Source organism: Carassius auratus, chromosome 27, assembly GCF_003368295.1.
Source record: "Carassius auratus strain Wakin chromosome 27, ASM336829v1, whole genome shotgun sequence".
NCBI classification, from domain to species: Eukaryota; Metazoa; Chordata; class Actinopteri; order Cypriniformes; family Cyprinidae; genus Carassius; species Carassius auratus.
In genome coordinates, this window is record NC_039269.1 from 5,965,421 (window position 1) to 5,982,205 (window position 16,785).

Below are 16,785 nucleotides of genomic sequence, written 5' to 3' on the forward strand. Positions count from 1 at the left end.
TCCAGAGGGCCAAGGCGGAGCAGAAGGCTCAGGCCACCAAGGTGGAGGCGGGCACCGGAAGACAGCTGCGGAGCCAGAGTGACTGAGGATGGAGGTGGAGCCAGAGGGAAGGAGGAGTCTGACAGAGCCGGAGGGATGTACAGGGCGAAGGCAGAGGAATGGAGTCCTGAGGCGGCAGATGGTCAATGACTGACAAAGGTGGAGCCGGAGGGACAAGGATACCCGGTGATGCTGGTGGGATGGTGGAGACGAGGGAGCTAAGAGCCAAGGCGGAGTTGATGGGTCGGAGATCTGAGGTGGAGTCCTGGGCTCACAGGCTGGAAGCGGAGACAGGGGATCCTCACGCCAAGGTGGAGCTGAAGACTGGAAGTCCCGAGGAGGACCAGACCGCCCAGATGGCACTGACTGAGGGTGAGCCAAAGGGCTAACAGGCACCAGCAGAGATGGAGCAGAGGAACTGACTGGTCTAGGAGGAGGCAGGAGATGGAGGCTGGGAGGGAACACAGGAGGATTAGGGGTGACACAGGAGATTCAGGACTAAATGTCCATTAATTCTTCCATATAATTTCCAGAAACCAGTTGCAGCTCACCCTCAGTCACAGGAGTGTGGGCAGGGCTTTTCTCCATGCCCTCGATCTCCACCAGTACTCCCACAATGCACGGTGTTGTCAGCTCACACACCTGGGCAGTCGCGCTCTCCAGTCCAAGCTCAGGGGCGATGATTGGCTCTGTCGCTTTGAAAAGCACTGGCTCTTTAATCATGGCCGGCTTGGGCTGCGGTGCAGCTGCGATGGGGTCTGGCATTTGCTCTGGGCAGCGGGATGACAGCTAGCTGGTCTCTGGTTCGGGAGTGGGGCTGGAGATATCCTCTTCAGCAGGGGCAATGGTGAATGGAGATCCATTTTTCTCCAGCACCCACTCCATGAAAGCAGCAAAATCCTCTCTGGGACCGTTCGCTGGCAGGCGTCTCTTACACCGCTCGATCTGTGCATTTTTTATCACTGCCTGAGCGAGAGGTGTGAGAAGTAGGTAAGGCATGCCAGATCGAAAAAGTCCCTAGTGTGGTCCTCCAGCGAACGGTCCGCTGATTCTGTAATACGATTCTGTATGATTCTGTAACTCACTTTTTCGGTCCGATATTCTGTAATACGTGCTGGAGTGTAAATCAAGCCCACAACAAAGGAGATAACAAATAAGACTTTTTAATAATACACAGGAGAAAAAGGGCACATCCAAACACAAATCCAAATCGGGGTGTCATACATCAATAGCGGAAAACCGGGAACTAAACAGACAGGGTATTTAAACACAAGGAAAGTAATGAGAAAAATGGGAACAGGTGGGGATTAATCAATTAATGGAACATGACCAAAAAGGGAAAACACAAAAGGAACAGAAGTCCATGAATGTAACATCAACAGACTTTTGAATGACCACTATTTTCAACGTCTGCACCCTTCATCCCTTTGTCATTATGGGGTTTGTACTGTAGGTTGGTTTGAACAAAATATTTAGCATTAGCTTGCAACAATTTAAAAAAAAGATTCCCACCAATCACACTTATAGCTATATATCCCATATAACCAAGTGTTTTCAGTTACTCTGGTTGGTTTACACTTCACACAGAACTTACCCCGTCTCTCTCTCTGTTTTCTTTTGTGATTGTGTTGTCCATGTTGTCTTCAACAGTTCTGGTTTGATCTAGTAGGAAAAAAGAAAAAAGTGAATGGTCATTCTACATTATTATTGCAGAGTTGGTAGACTTTGTGTTGGTTAGTTTGTAATCACCTTTACCTTTATCAGTTTTTATCTGCTATTTACAGAGCTATTCATATGGCATAATGAATATTAAATGACTCCTTTAATGGACAAAATTAATTGACTACTATATTATTTACATTTATTTTATTTTTTATTTTTTTGCTTTTGTTAATTGTATATTAAATGAAAAGAAAACCTTAGAATAGATTAGAACCTTGGAATGTTTTTTTTTTTTAAAGAATAGAAGTAGAATAGTGAGTGTTAAAGTTAGAGGGTCAAATAAAGATGGAAGAGATGGGTTTTAAGCTGATTCTTGAAGATGGCTAAGGACTCAGCTGCTCGGATTGAGTTGGGGAGTTCATTCCACCAGGAGGGAACATTTAATTTAAAAGTCTGTAAAAGTGACTTTGTGCTTCTTTGGGATGGGACAATCAAGCGACGTTCACTTGCAGAACGCAAGCTTCTAGAGGCACATGAGTCTGAAGTCATACATTTAGGTAAATGGGTGCAGAGCCAGTGGTAGTTTTGTAGGCAAACATCAATGCCTTGAATTTTATGCGAGCAGCTATTGGAAGCCAGTGCAAATTGATAAACAGAGCTGTGATGTGTATTCTTTTCAGCTCATTAAAAATTAATCTTGCTGCCACGTTCTGGATTAACTGTAAAGGTTTGATAGAATTGGCTGGAAGACCTGTCAAGAGGGCATTGCAATAGTCCAGCCACAGAACAAGAGCTTGAACAAGGAGTTGTGCAGCGTGTTCCTAAAGAAAGGGCTTGATCTTCTTGATGTTGAATAAAGCAAATCTGCAGGATCGGACAGTTTTAGCAATGTGGTCTGAGAAAGTCAGCTGATCATCAATCATAACTCCAAGGCTTCTAGCTGTTTTTAAAGGAGTTTTGGTTGATGTGTCTAACTTGATGGTGAAATTGTGATGAAACGATGGGTTTGCTGGAATCACAAGCAGTTCTGTCTTGGCAAGGTTGAGTTGAAGGTGATGGTCCATCATCCAGGAAGAAATGTCAAAGTAAATAACAGCATTCACCATCACCCAAACACCTGAGTGTCTCATCTGAGATACATGTTAAGTGTTGCTGAAGGATGGAGTACACATTCAAGAATCCAGTAAAGAACCTGAAAACGACTGAAATAATAATTCTTTAGGGTAGGTTAAGATGAAATGTAAAATTGTGCCCCCCTAAAAGCACAAGTGGCCCCTGTCTCAAGTTATATGGTCTAGAACCGCCCCTGATTAAAAAAAAAAAAAAAAAAAAAAACAGTGTAAATAGCTGCTGCCAGGCCTTTAATAGGCCATTAAATATCCATTTTCAACCACTTCCTGTCACCAATTCAACCGTATCAGGTCTCCACCTTCTTACATCAAATTAAGGAGCTCTCTGTCTGAATCTCCTTTTGACCCTCTCTTCATCGATGACTCTTACCACCCCGTTACAGGTTTTTAGCTCCAAAAGAACTATTCCTCACTCAATCAGGCAAACCTCCAGAACAATATTCCAGCCACTCCTTTCACATCTGAAAACAGCCTTCAAGAGCTACATCAGGTTTACACTGTAAAAAATAGATTGAGCTATCTGCTTAAAAAAATTATGGTAACAATATAACATGATATTTTATGTTAATTTTTAAATGGAATCTACCTGAATAAATCATGTAAAATCTCCAAAATTAATTAATCTATGACATAATGAATTTAATATAATTAGTGAAATGTACTCTTGAAATAAATAAGTAGCCTTCTTTCCTTGAATTCAGTTTAATCAGTTCCTCAATTCAAGCCATAAAACTGCTTAAATTTCCTTTTAAAACCACATCTCTTGGTTTTATTAGTGAAAAATCCTCAATATTTTCTATACAACACTGTACCACAATTTCTTTCATGAAATATGCTCTACATACTATTTTTAATTATGCCCTTAACTTTTTTTAAATGAAAACTAGCTACCAGACCCATGATTAATTTTTTACAGGTTAGGCTAATCATTTCCGTATAAACCCATCTAGTCCTGATCAGCTGACTGATTTAATAATAATAAATAAATAAAAACTTTAATTGTACCTCCTTCTGATGTTTGTGTGAGTTCATCCATCATTTCCATTGGCACTGTTATTCAGCTTCTGGAGCAGTGAGCGGCCGCTCCTTCCGTCTCAGTGTCCTCTCTCTCTCTCTCTGGAGATTTGAGTTCAGCTGTTACGTCTGTTTCACACGGACTCCATCTAAAGTGCGTATTGTTCTACATCCATGGCACGGGTGCGGTCCAGCAGTGATTCAGCAGCCAGTAGCGCCGCTCCCTTTGAAGTACGCAGAGTACGCAGTTTGCGTAGGGCACCAACTCCCAGGCGGGAACCATCCCAGCTGTTAAAAAAAAAAAAAGTAATAAAAAAAAAAACCTTACCATGTTCGCAAACGCTCGTAACTAAACTTTGCAGGTGCAATGCTCATAATTGATGAATGGACATCTGTGACCATGGAAAAGACATAAAAACAAACAAACAAACAAACAAACAAACACTTGCTTGATGTTGCGCGTTCGATTTTCGCAAATTAAGGGACCGTCTCTAAAGTTACATGCAATACTGGTATACACTTTTCTATAGTCAATAGCATTTGAGGAGAATGATTAACTGTGATAAAACAACTGTAAACTGTTCATCTAGGTGTCAACTATAATGCACACCTTTTACATGTTTTATATTTATTAAAATAAACTGTAAATCATATGTAAATGGATGCTACTTTTTCACAACCGAATGGGCTCAAACTTAAATTTAAAGCTCATTTGAGGAGAAAGACTTAAAGTCACAACTGTAATGTGGTCATTTCGGTGTTAACTGCACACCTTTTTAATTATAAACATTCATTCAAAAATACAGGTGTGACATATGCCAAAGAAAAGAGCCAGGGGTTCGAGGATGACCAAACAATAAACAGCAATTACAAATCAAAAAAGAAAGAGTAGAAAAATAAATAAATAAATAAATTAGAAAATAGATTACACAACAAAAAACATGTCTCAAAACATAAATAATTATCAGATAGAAATTATACAAAAACACCAAAAAGCAAGCATACATTCAAAGTTTTAGTAGATTTTTGTTACAGCAGGTAGAAAAAGAATTTATATACATTTTAATATATTCTATAAAGTAATAGAATTGGGGGATAACTTTCATAATCTTACATTTGTGGACAAAATACTTTGCAAGCAAAATAATTAAGTTGCAGATAAAATAAACATTTCCATACTATACTATAAAATTTTATTTAAATTGTAAAGTATTTGTACATAATAATAATTATGTACGAATACTTGTTTTACTGTTTTGCTGATTGAATAAAAAACACTATTACATGCAATAATCACTGTACAAAAAAAGTGGAATGGATTTCATAATTACATTTGATTAACATAAAAATAAATAAAATAATCATTTTTATACTTACCACAAATTATAGCCTATATTATGAGAATATGAGAGAATATATATATATATATATATATATATATATATATATATATATATATACATAGGCAAGCTGTAATATGTTTCTCTCAGCCTTAAGGGGAGCTGTGTTTTATGAGTATTTCATTGTGTGAGTGAGCCCTTCTTCACATGGGTGGAGCTGTTGTTTAATTCAGTTCTATTTTCCTTGTGAAAAGGTAAGGATGGTTTTCACTGTTCTCTGTTACATCCATTATATTTCTTTAATTATATTGGCCATCCATGTTATTTGAAGATATATATTGCTGTTAAAGATGTTAACTAAGATATATGTGCACTTATTTGTGAAAGATGGTTTTGTATTTCTGATATTATTTCATGGGTTGTACCTTCCATGTGGTGGGGTATATTTTTCTTTATATTGTATTGTGTTTAACATTTATCTGAGTATTTTGGGTTTTATTCTTTGTATTTGGGATGTATGTGGCATTCAACATTAATTGTGATATGTGGAAAGTTATTTTTCCAGTCTTTGAGAACCCCCCTGATTTAAGGTTTAAAAAAACAGCAGCTAGAACTAAATTGTTTTGTTTTATGATTTTATATGCATTTTTAGTTTTGATATTAGTAACTAACAGTTCTATTTTCCTTGTGAAAAGTGGCTGATGCAGATAAAGAGCCCAATAAATAAGCTTCACCGCTGTGACGACAACGATCTTTGTGTCCTCCTCATTCAGTCATCACCCAAACACAACGCAGAGCCATTTGGGGAGCACACAGACGAAAAGGGTTACACACACACACACACATATATATATATATATATATAAGAAATGTCACGATAGGTGTAGTGTGTTTTCTGAGTTCCCTGTGATGTACATGTCCAGCTGATTGGTCAATATTCTAATCATCCTGATGAAGGTTGTGCTGGTTAAAAGGACGCCCAATCAGTGTGAGTGCTGTCCAGCCCTCCGGCCACTGCTGACCCTGCGACCCCCTGAGTGACCCTCAGGTCAAAGGTCAGCTCCTAAGGTCAACCATCTCCGGCCACTGCACCGGACAGAGTCGTCTCCATGGAAACGCAGGCCACAGAGAGACAGTGGGAGTCATGGAGACGACCCCTGGTTCCTGAGAAGTCCTTCCACTCCCTCTGCTGGAGCTCAACAAACAGACGCTGTCATCTCCAATGCAAGAAAAACAAGTCAAGTGAATGAATGTCTTTGTGTTTTCCTTCAGAGTTTTCTGCTCAGCTGAGATCTGCAGTGTTCAGATTCATCATCGTGGTGAGTTATGGCCCTCTAGTGATGTAACAGTATACAACACTTCATCCTAATCTTCTGCTCATACACAATGGTATATTGGTAAATTGTAACTTTATTATATTTAATTATTTAATTTATGAATGCAGTAATTTAAAAATTCTGTGCGCACAGCTGTATTTTCAGCATCATTACTCCAGTCTTCAGTGTCACATGATCTTCAGAAATCATGATAATATGATGAATAACTGCTCATTTATTATTATTATTATTGAATACAGCTGTAATGCCAAAATGTTTTTGTGGAAACCGTTTATTTGAACCCTGGGGCAAGTTCAAGGTCAAACAGGTGTGCAGCGTTGTGCTACGGTTTCCGGTTTGAACGACATGTTTCCTGGAAACAGTGTGCAACGGGGTTTGAGATGAGTTTTCTCTTGTTTGGTGACTGTGTCAAACATCTCAGCACAATCCGCAGCAACATGTATATAAACCAGCCTGCACTATGTGATTAACGTCAAAATAAATTAAATTAAAGGAATAACTAAAATAATAATAGCTCAAGTATAGATCTTTATCACTGATTAATGTAACATAAAAATACTATACATATTTATTTTAAGTATTGTATTATTGAGTGTCACTATAAACTTAATAACTCAAATTCATAAACTTTTTTTTATATCCCTCTGATTATATAATGGAAAATCATTATATATTCAGATCATATGATATGATCAGCGATAATAAGCCTAATAAACCAGAAGTCCCCGTGCTGTGTGTGAGAGTCTCTAGAGCTCTGCAGCAGATCTCTCGCTGCTGTGTGTCTCTCTGCTCTCAAGTATGATTACAAATTTTACTGTGTTACACACATTGTGCCCACAGAGCACACTGTGTAGTTGTTTGTGCTACTGCATGTGCAAACAGGCACAGGTGAAGTGCTTTGCTATGCATTTTAGGCTGTGTCTTGTGTTAAATTATGATAACTGTTATATGTGTGACTATGTTGAATTTGTTTGTCTGCGTGGAACAATGTCTGCTCTGATTGGTCAAAAGCCCCAGTCTATTGTGATTGGTCTTCCGTACAGTGGTGTCGGAAACGATATGCCCATTGCTTATATATTGAACGCTCTGTAGAAAATATAAACATCTATTATTTATCTCTGTTATGGTAATCAGGAGGCTGGAATAACAGGAGAAAGTGGTTTATTATGGCACAAGCAGAGGAGCAGGTAGTGAAGATATGGTGCTGGAGGTAACACACACACACACACACACACACACAATGGAGATCTGGAGACCGCTGGAGAGAGGTAAGCAGCGAGATAGGTTAGTCGTTAGATTAAGAAGGCAGGAATGACCTTGTTGCAAACGAGACCAGACGGTTACTGGGTGTGGGTGTGGGTGTGGGTGTGGGGGTGGGGTGGGGGTGGGGGTGGGGGTGTGGGGGTGGGGGTGGGGGTGTGTGTGTGTGTGTGTGTGTGTGTGTGTGTGTGTGTGTGGTTTTTATGGGAGAGGATGATTGCCAGTGGATGAGGAGCAGGTGGGAGTGATTAGTGTTCAGGTGAGGGAGTGCGCTGTGATTGGTTGGTGTTGGAGCCTGCCGAGTCTTTTACAGAGAGCCCTTTTTTTTGGGAGACATTAACTTTATTTATCATGCACTTTCAGCTTTACAACTTCATAGATTGTTTACATCCACATACAGCTTCATTACACACTGTATGAAAGGCAATATCGGAAATGGCATAATAGGGGCACTTTAAGACTTCCAATTGTTGAAATAATCATTAAACAATCACCATATTTATTAGTATATTGATTGTAATTATTATCATGCATAATATATATATTTTTAAAACAATTTCACAACACATTCCCCCCTCTGAGACTTTACCAAGTCTCACTTCTAAACCCTTTACCCAGAGTGCAACACCATGATTCCACTCTTTCCTTCCATCTGTGAATCAATAATGGTCCTCCAGTACTTCTTAACAAATGGTTTCTTCATGATGTCACACTCTGGAGGAAGTCAGAGACAAACATCTCTCTCCACAGTTGACTAGAGAAGAGTTAAAGACTCTACTTCCCTACCTATACATTCTTGGGGGTCAAAACAATGAATCAAGAATAAATCATCAATGTGTATAAAAGCATGTGCGTGCAATGTGTCAGCCTTGCCCATGGTTGTCATGGTTATGTAGAGTACATAATTGATTAGTCAGATGATTAAACTGATTAAAATTCATATTTTGATAAAACAAAAAATGTGATTAAAGTGGGGTTTATCCCATGGTGCCAGAGGAACTCCAGACATTCCCGGTAGCCTGGAGCGCTATCTGGTGATGTTGTCCATCGCTGCCAGAGGAGCTTTCTGGAAGATCATATTGTCCTCCAGCTCTATCTGGTGTTGGAGTAGACAGCGGGTTTTTAAACCTCCGGTTGAATCTACTCAAGCACTGAGGTGCTCGTCGATCCTTTCTTCAGTGTTGACTTTCACAGTGTTAAAAGACACTAATTATATTCTAATAATGAAGATTAAATGATGATTACTTGTCAAATAATAAGTTGATATTTAGTCTGTCTTCATCTCGCTGGTATTTTTTGGCATTCTCTCATAACACAGACAGCGACCTGCTTAAAACCATCAACATCTTTCGTCTTTCCACAAAACAATCACATTTTATATTTGATTTATTGAAAATAATTAATGATTTTCAATATTAAGCTTTCAAGGTTATATGATAAAAGATTTCAGGAAAATATAACTTAAAGAATGCAACTACAGGAATAAATGACTTCAGGAAGGGGCATATGCCAAAATAATAAACATAACACCCTCTAACTTCCTGTATACTCTACCCATCACTACTCTACATCAGGGATCCTCAAATCTGGACCTCGAGATCCACTTTCCTGCAGAGTTTAGCTCTAACCCTAATCAAACACACCTGAGCATGCTAATCAGTGTCAATCACTGTCTTTGGGTCGAAAATCACAGGCAGGTGACTTTGATCAGGATTGGAGCTAAACTCTGCAGTGCATTGGACCTCCAGGGCAAGATTTCAGGAAGGGGGCTCTACATACTATATAAAAAAAAGAAAATACAATGAAAATACTAACTCCCTTTCTATCAAAATTAACAATAAAAGTAAAAAAAAAATAAAGAATGGAAACTAAGTCACCACTTTGTTTTAGTTGTTTTCTTCAGGAAGTGTTTTACAGAAATGAATCCAGCTCATCTAGCCCAGGGTCCACTGAGTACCTTTTTGTATACCCAATAAGCCCTTTCACACATATAGACTTTTCCAGAAAATTACCTGTAAGTTGCTGTAAAGAGATAATATGTGAACAGGATCTTTTAAAAAATACCGGTAAATTTGTTCCAACAATTTACCAGTATAGCCTCTTTCACAGTAATACCAGTGAACTGCCGTAAAATTACTGGAACAACTTTACGGGTAAATTCAAAAATACGCTGTTCACATAGTCAACAACATTCCGTCTTATTTCTGGAAAAGCACCATTCACACATCCATTTTAAAATACTGGTACATTCTGTGCCATCATTAACCTCTAAACAGCTGAGCTTGTATTTGTGAACATGAAGAGGTATATGCGGTCAATATTTTTGTTGATGTTTGATTTTTGTTCCAAACTTTCGCATTCATGCAACTTTTGTCACAGAGACATGAACAAACAATTGGAGTTTGCATTAACCTAGGTCCCAGACCGGGGTAGTTTACACCTCAAAGGAAACAGAAGGTAAATGGAAGACCCTGGAAAATGGCACTCCCATTACAGTAAGCAAAATATTGCTTAACTTGTAATATCTGTACTATCTTTTAATCAACATGTAAGATTGAGACCATTGTACAAGTCACCCTGAGACAATTCAAATGACATCAATCATGACTGCAAATATCACCTGCATTAATGTAGACCAGTATATTTTACTATTGACCATTCTGAGAGAGCTGGGTGAAGAGAAGGATGGGTGAGGGGAAGGAAGGGGATGAGGAGGAAACAGTGCATATGTGAGAGAGGCGTTTCCTGCATCTCCACTCTGTCGAAGATGCCAGTGTATGTTTGTATTTTCTGTTTCTCAGGAGATCAAAGTATCTGAGTTTCTTTTATCCATACAGTCTTAAATTAAATAATAAAAAGAACTGTTAATTTTCATCACTCATTATTCATTATTGTTTTTTGAAGTACTTGTCCAAACTCTCAATAGCATCCTGCTTTGTGTGTTTTCTCCATTCATCTGGGATCTCACCCTGATATTGAAATTTTTTTTGTAGTATTCTTCCAGCTCTTTCTGGAATCTGCACACAAACCACTTCCAGTACGACAGCTCGGAGAGGTCAGGGGTGATGTCCCATTTAGCATAAACACCTCCAGCTGATTTGTAATATCTATATGAATTGGGAAGTAGTCGATATTCATGAGTTGGGTAAAAATAACGAAAATAACTTTTCACTAGAGTTGTGCAAAAATTTGTACTAAGACATTGTGTTATTCTATAATGATTCCCATTCACTCCATGAGGTCGATGAAAAGGGACACTGTGTTTTGTGTCGTGGTCTTCTGCTGTGTTGGTGCAGATGGCTCCACAGAATGGACACTCAACCCAACAGCACTTACAGAGGTGTTCAATTAGGATCTCATCAGGCTTATCATTGGATTCCAGCTTCTGTAGAAATGATCCTTCACTGAAATCTTTGCGTATGTCAGATATTATAGAAGGAAGTTGTTTTCTTATGACCTCTGCTAGGTGTTTTACATCAACATCATCACGACTCACTCCTTCAAGATCCTTTTCAGAGAATATCAGCGCATCTGATAAACTCTGTGTGAATTTCTTCAACCACAGATCAGCATTTCTACTGTTTTCATCGACCTCTTCAGATGCTCTGTTCACTGCTGCTATGATCTGATTCTCTTTCTGTCTTAAATCATCTTTCATCTTGGGCAGAACACTGGTGTTGAAATTGTCATTTATGTACTGACTGACTTCATCTCTGATGAAACTCTTGAAGTGTTTTTTGGGATTATGAATGTAGGTTATGAATGCCTTAAAGTCCTCCTTTTGGGCCAGTTTCTTCAGGATGTTTCTTTCCAGTTCTGATCTATTTCCATTCAGTGATTCACACTTTGATCTCATGTCATCTGCCAAATCCCGGGCAGTGTTTTTGTAGACGCTCTGCTGAATGGGATCTTTGAGTTTGTTACAGATGATCTCTCCTATAATGGTTGCTGATGTTGCCCCCTGACAGTATTTCTGGAAAATTCTGTAATATTCTTCTCTTCTACTTGTAAAATAGAGAACAGGGTCATTGGCTTGCGTGAAGATTCTGTGTTGTTCAGTGAATGTATGTTTTTCTCTCTTGCATATAGAAAGTGCCAAATCACTTACGAAGTGATTCTTAAACACATATTTCTGTTGTTTTTGCTCATGGTCTGCTAAATTTTTATTGATTAAATCAAAAAAATTTTGAATGCAGATTTTGTTGTAGCCCATCTTTGCAATGTTATGTGACATGATCATTTTGTTTGTTTGTTGAGCAATATCTTCAAGCAAGTTTCTTATTTGGTTGTCATCGTCTTTAGAACACTCAGTCATTGTACCTGTAAATACTTTTGCAATTTGTTGTGTAATTTTCTGTTTTTTAACCTGTACATAGTTTGAATAGCTGGACAACTCCAAGACATCACATTCTGTGCTTTCTGTCCTGTGGTCTGGTACAGAGGAACTTTTATGGATGTCCCCGAGGAGATTTCTCAGATCTCCTAAAACGTCGATGTTTTGGGCTTGAGGTGTGTTTTTTTTTATCTCTTCTACCCAGTTTTTCCAAAACTCCTCAAACTTGTTTTGTAGGATCTTATCGTTTTTTGTGTTTTTTTTTAGATCCGATGCCAGATTTTTCGCTTTCTCAAGGAGAGCGTTTTCTTTTTGTGCCCTCTGAGCGTCAATGTTTTTCTTCAGAACTCTCTGTTGAAGCACCACATTCAGTTTCTTCAGTGTTTCTCTAACAATGTGTTCCTGTATGTGTGAAACTTTTATTTCGAACGATGTTTTCCACTGAATCAGTATACTGGCATCTGTGTCTCTCTCAAAGAATTCTGTCATAGATTTTTTTACTTCTGCACTTTTTACATTTAGTTTTTCTTGAAGATCTGTTTCCTCAACCTCATTGATTGCTCCATTTTCTATTTGGTTCTGTAGTTTGTTTTCAATTTCCAGCATGGCCTTCCGAAGACTCCAGGTCCACTTACTGTATTCTGTCTCCAATCTCCTGTATGTGGCGATCTCCAGGGCATTTTTGAAGCTGAACACAAAGCGCTCCTTCAGCAAAGCCTCCCAGAGATTTGTAATGTGACTCTTTATGTCTGTCAGCATCATGCCATTTGAGTTTGAGACATGAGAGAGAATAGTTTTCTTAAGGTCTTGAATGTTTTCACAATATGAAGGGTTTGGTGGTGCCATTGGTGGACTGCCCTCCCAGAGCTGAGCAAAATACTTCACATCTTTCTGTACATCGAATGCAATGACGTCACTGAAACATTCTGCATCACAGACTTCATCTTTAGCAGCGAGTTTTGTCATCTTATCTAGTGTCTCCTCCAGTCGTCTCCTTCCCTCAATGTTTTTCTCTCCAGCTGTGACGTCTGAAACGTTCTGATGAACAAACACACAGCTGGGATTCAGTCTGACCTCCTTCATCCTCAGGAAGGCTTGAACCACAATCTGGAGAATGTCCTGCATCTCAGATGGGTTTTCTCCAAAGATGTTGATCAGTGTCATATTTCCAAGACCAACAACAAATGTAGCCAATTCATTGTCATGATCTCTTGTTGAACCTCCAGCCAGTTCTAGAGCACGAAGACCTTCAGTATCAATGACCAGAATATAGTCAATGTCTTTCGGTGTTTTCATCTTGTCTGACCCACTGTTTATCGGTGTTTTCATCTCGTCTGACCCACTGTTTATCGGTGTTTTCATCTCGTCTGACCCACTGTTTATCGGTGTTTTCATCTCGTCTGACCCACTGTTTATCGGTGTTTTCATCTCGTCTGACCCACTGTTTATCGGTGTTTTCATCTCGACTGACCCACTGTTTATCGGTGTTTTCATCTCGACTGACCCACTGTTTATCGGTGTTTTCATCTCGTCTGACCCACTGTTTATCGGTGTTTTCATCTCGTCTGACCCACTGTTTATCTGTGTTTTCATCTCGTCTGACCCACTGTTTATCGGTGTTTCATCTCGTCTGACCCACTGTTTATCGGTGTTTTCATCTCGTCTGACCCACTGTTTATCGGTGTTTTCATCTCGTCTGACCCACTGTTTATCGGTGTTATCATCTCGTCTGACCCACTGTTTATCGGTGTTTTCATCTCGTCTGACCCACTGTTTATCGGTGTTTTCATCTCGTCCGACCCACTGTTTATCGGTGTTTTCATCTCGTCTGACCCACTGTTTATCGGTGTTTTCATCTCGTCCGACCCACTGTTTATCGGTGTTTTCATCTCGACTGACCCACTGTTTATCGGTGTTTTCATCTCGTCCGACCCACTGTTTATCGGTGCTTTCATCTCGTCTGACCCACTGTTTATCGGTGTTTTCATCTCGTCCGACCCACTGTTTATCGGTGTTTTCATCTCGTCCGACCCACTGTTTATCGGTGTTTTCATCTCGTCTGACCCACTGTTTATCGGTGTTTTCATCTCGTCCGACCCACTGTTTATCGGTGTTTTCATCTCGTCCGACCCACTGTTTATCGGTGTTTTCATCTCGTCCGACCCACTGTTTATCGGTGTTTTCATCTCGTCTGACCCACTGTTTATCGGTGTTTTCATCTCGTCTGACCCACTGTTTATCGGTGTTTTCATCTCGTCTGACCCACTGTTTATCGGTGTTTTCATCTCGTCTGACCCACTGTTTATCGGTGTTTTCATCTCGTCTGACCCACTGTTTATCGGTGTTTTCATCTCCACTGACCCACTGTTTATCGGTGTTTTCATCTCGTCTGACCCACTGTTTATCAGTGTTTTCATCTCTTCTGAGACTTTGACCAGCTGCATGAAAGCTCCTCTGGTTGTTCTTCCAGCACTGACCGCAAACTGGAGTCCAAACAAGGCGTTCAGCATGGTGGATTTCCCAGAGCTCTGGAGCCCTAAGACTGACAGCACAAAGACTCTCTGGTCTCCCAGTTTCTTGATGAGTTGATCTAGAACAGCAGAGATCCAGACCAGAGGAACATGAGCAGCATCTCCATCCATCAGCTCCAGTGGAAATCCAGAGATCATCATCTCTGCTGCGAGACTCGGGAGAGAAGAGAAGTGAATCTGCAGGTCTTTCTTGTTCTTCTTCACAGATGAACATGATTCATAGATCTGACCGATCTCCCTCATGATGTGCTCCAAACCAAAGGTTGCATCTTGAAGTTTCTTTGATAAATCCACAAGTTCTGTTTGTTTAGGCAACAGTTCCACAGATTTATTACTGCTACTGCTCTTATTTAGTTTAGAGACTTCTGTCCATGTTTTATTATAGTCTTGAAGTAGATCAGAAAGATTATCTGAGGTATGTTCATCCAGGAGGATTCTGAGCCACTTGAGGAAAAACATTGACTTATTTGTAACATGTGAGTTCATTTCTTTCATGAATAAATTTATGAATTCACTGATGGGAGCTTCATGCTGCTCTTCACGGATTTTCATCATCTCATCTTTTTTTTTACTAATTTCCATTTCTGGGTGATCTCCTTGAGGTCGATTTAGCTCTTTATTCATTTTACCCCACTGATGCCACAGTTTGCCCTGACAAGGCAGAAATGACTCTTTGAATTTTGACAGATCCTTCTTCTCTAGTAAAGCTATCATTTGTTGTGCTGAATCCTTCCCTTTCTTGCAGTCATTATCATCTTCCTCATCAACTCTAATGTCTGAGTGTTTGGACACATCTTCAAGTCTGAAAGTGGAAGATGATTCTGAGAGACAATTTGTGATAGCTTTTCTGAGATCTTCAGACACCTCTGCATCACCTCTGTCTTTCAAACCAATTTTATATTTTCCATTCCTCTGCTCAGTGAGAGCTGAATCATTCTCAGGAAGAAGGCAAATCAGTGGCTTTGGATCCTTGTAGAGGTTTTGGATTTTTGTCATTCTTTTGTCATTCCTGTCCAGTGTTGGTAAAACAACCACATTGACTGACGCCATTTCATTCATTATATCCAGCTGTTTCTCATGTTCTCCTGCATCACCGTGTAGATTACAGAAGGCAACACGGTTGGTGAATTTATCATCTTGTGTCCCAGAAGGACAGAACCAGGCGATCTCCACCACTCCGTCCATCAGGACTCTGGTTCTGCTGCTGCCAGGGCAGTGTCTGTGGAAGAACGTCTGGTGTTTCTCATTGATCAGATTGTTGATCAGCTGAGACTTGGATGAGGACACTGAGCCAAACCTGAAGAAGAACACCATTGGAGTTTCTGCCTTCCAGACCGGTTGGTTTTGACTGATGGTCTCGTTGTTGCTTTTTATCTTCCAGCTCTGGTTAATTTCTCTGAATGTCCAGAGAGGAAACTCAATCTGTTGTGTGAATGGATCAGGAACAAGCAGAGGTAGAGCATACTGACACTGAGATAGTTTAGTGACCATCAGCTGCTTCAGGAAACCATCAGCACAATGAAACACAGCCATCTGAACATCCATCGGGTGAATCGGGTCTGTGCTGCTCTTTCTTTCTTCAGACAAAGACGGTTCTTCAAAAAGTTCACTAAACACATCAACATTGTCTGCAGATGATTTTTTGGATTTTTGTTGTTCTTCATTGTGATCCTTACTAGTCTTTGTGACAGTGATACTTCTTGCTTTGTAGTTCATCATCAGTAGTTTTTGTAAGAACATATGAACCAGCTGATCCTCAGCACAAGACCCATGGGACTGTAATGAATGTGCAACCGGTTTATAGTTGCACTTGGTTTCAAGTTGAAGTCTGTGATAAAGTTCCTCCACCTCTTCTTGCATTTTTTTTTCTTTCATTCCAAGGTCTTTGGCTGTTTTGATCTGTAAAATAAGTAACACCACTAAGTGGAAACAGTAATTTTGAAAACAAGAAGAAAATCTTGTTAGATCCATTCAGCTTGATCTACTGGCTGTTTTGCAAAGCTTCCGGCTTTGCTACCGTTCGGACGTTCTAGCTTACTGCTCTGCGCTTTGCTTCTTATTTCTGTACTTTTCTCTGATTTTTCTAAGATTTTTACTTCAGCAGATCAGCACAGTGCTCAAACAACAGATTTTTGGCAC

The 16,785-nt window shown here is 39.7% G+C and overlaps 1 protein-coding gene across 1 annotated transcript; it reads right to left on the bottom strand.

The window, feature by feature from the left end:
- Nucleotides 1-9,535: 9,535 nt before the first annotated feature.
- LOC113045214 (interferon-induced very large GTPase 1-like) lies at nucleotides 9,536-16,537 on the bottom strand. The gene is given in 3 exon segments (XM_026205433.1): nucleotides 9,536-10,768; nucleotides 10,771-13,395; nucleotides 14,514-16,537. Coding segments are annotated over 3 exon segments (4,731 nt in total). The 5' UTR covers nucleotides 16,522-16,537; the 3' UTR covers nucleotides 9,536-10,670.
- Between the last annotated feature and the right edge of the window lie 248 nt (nucleotides 16,538-16,785).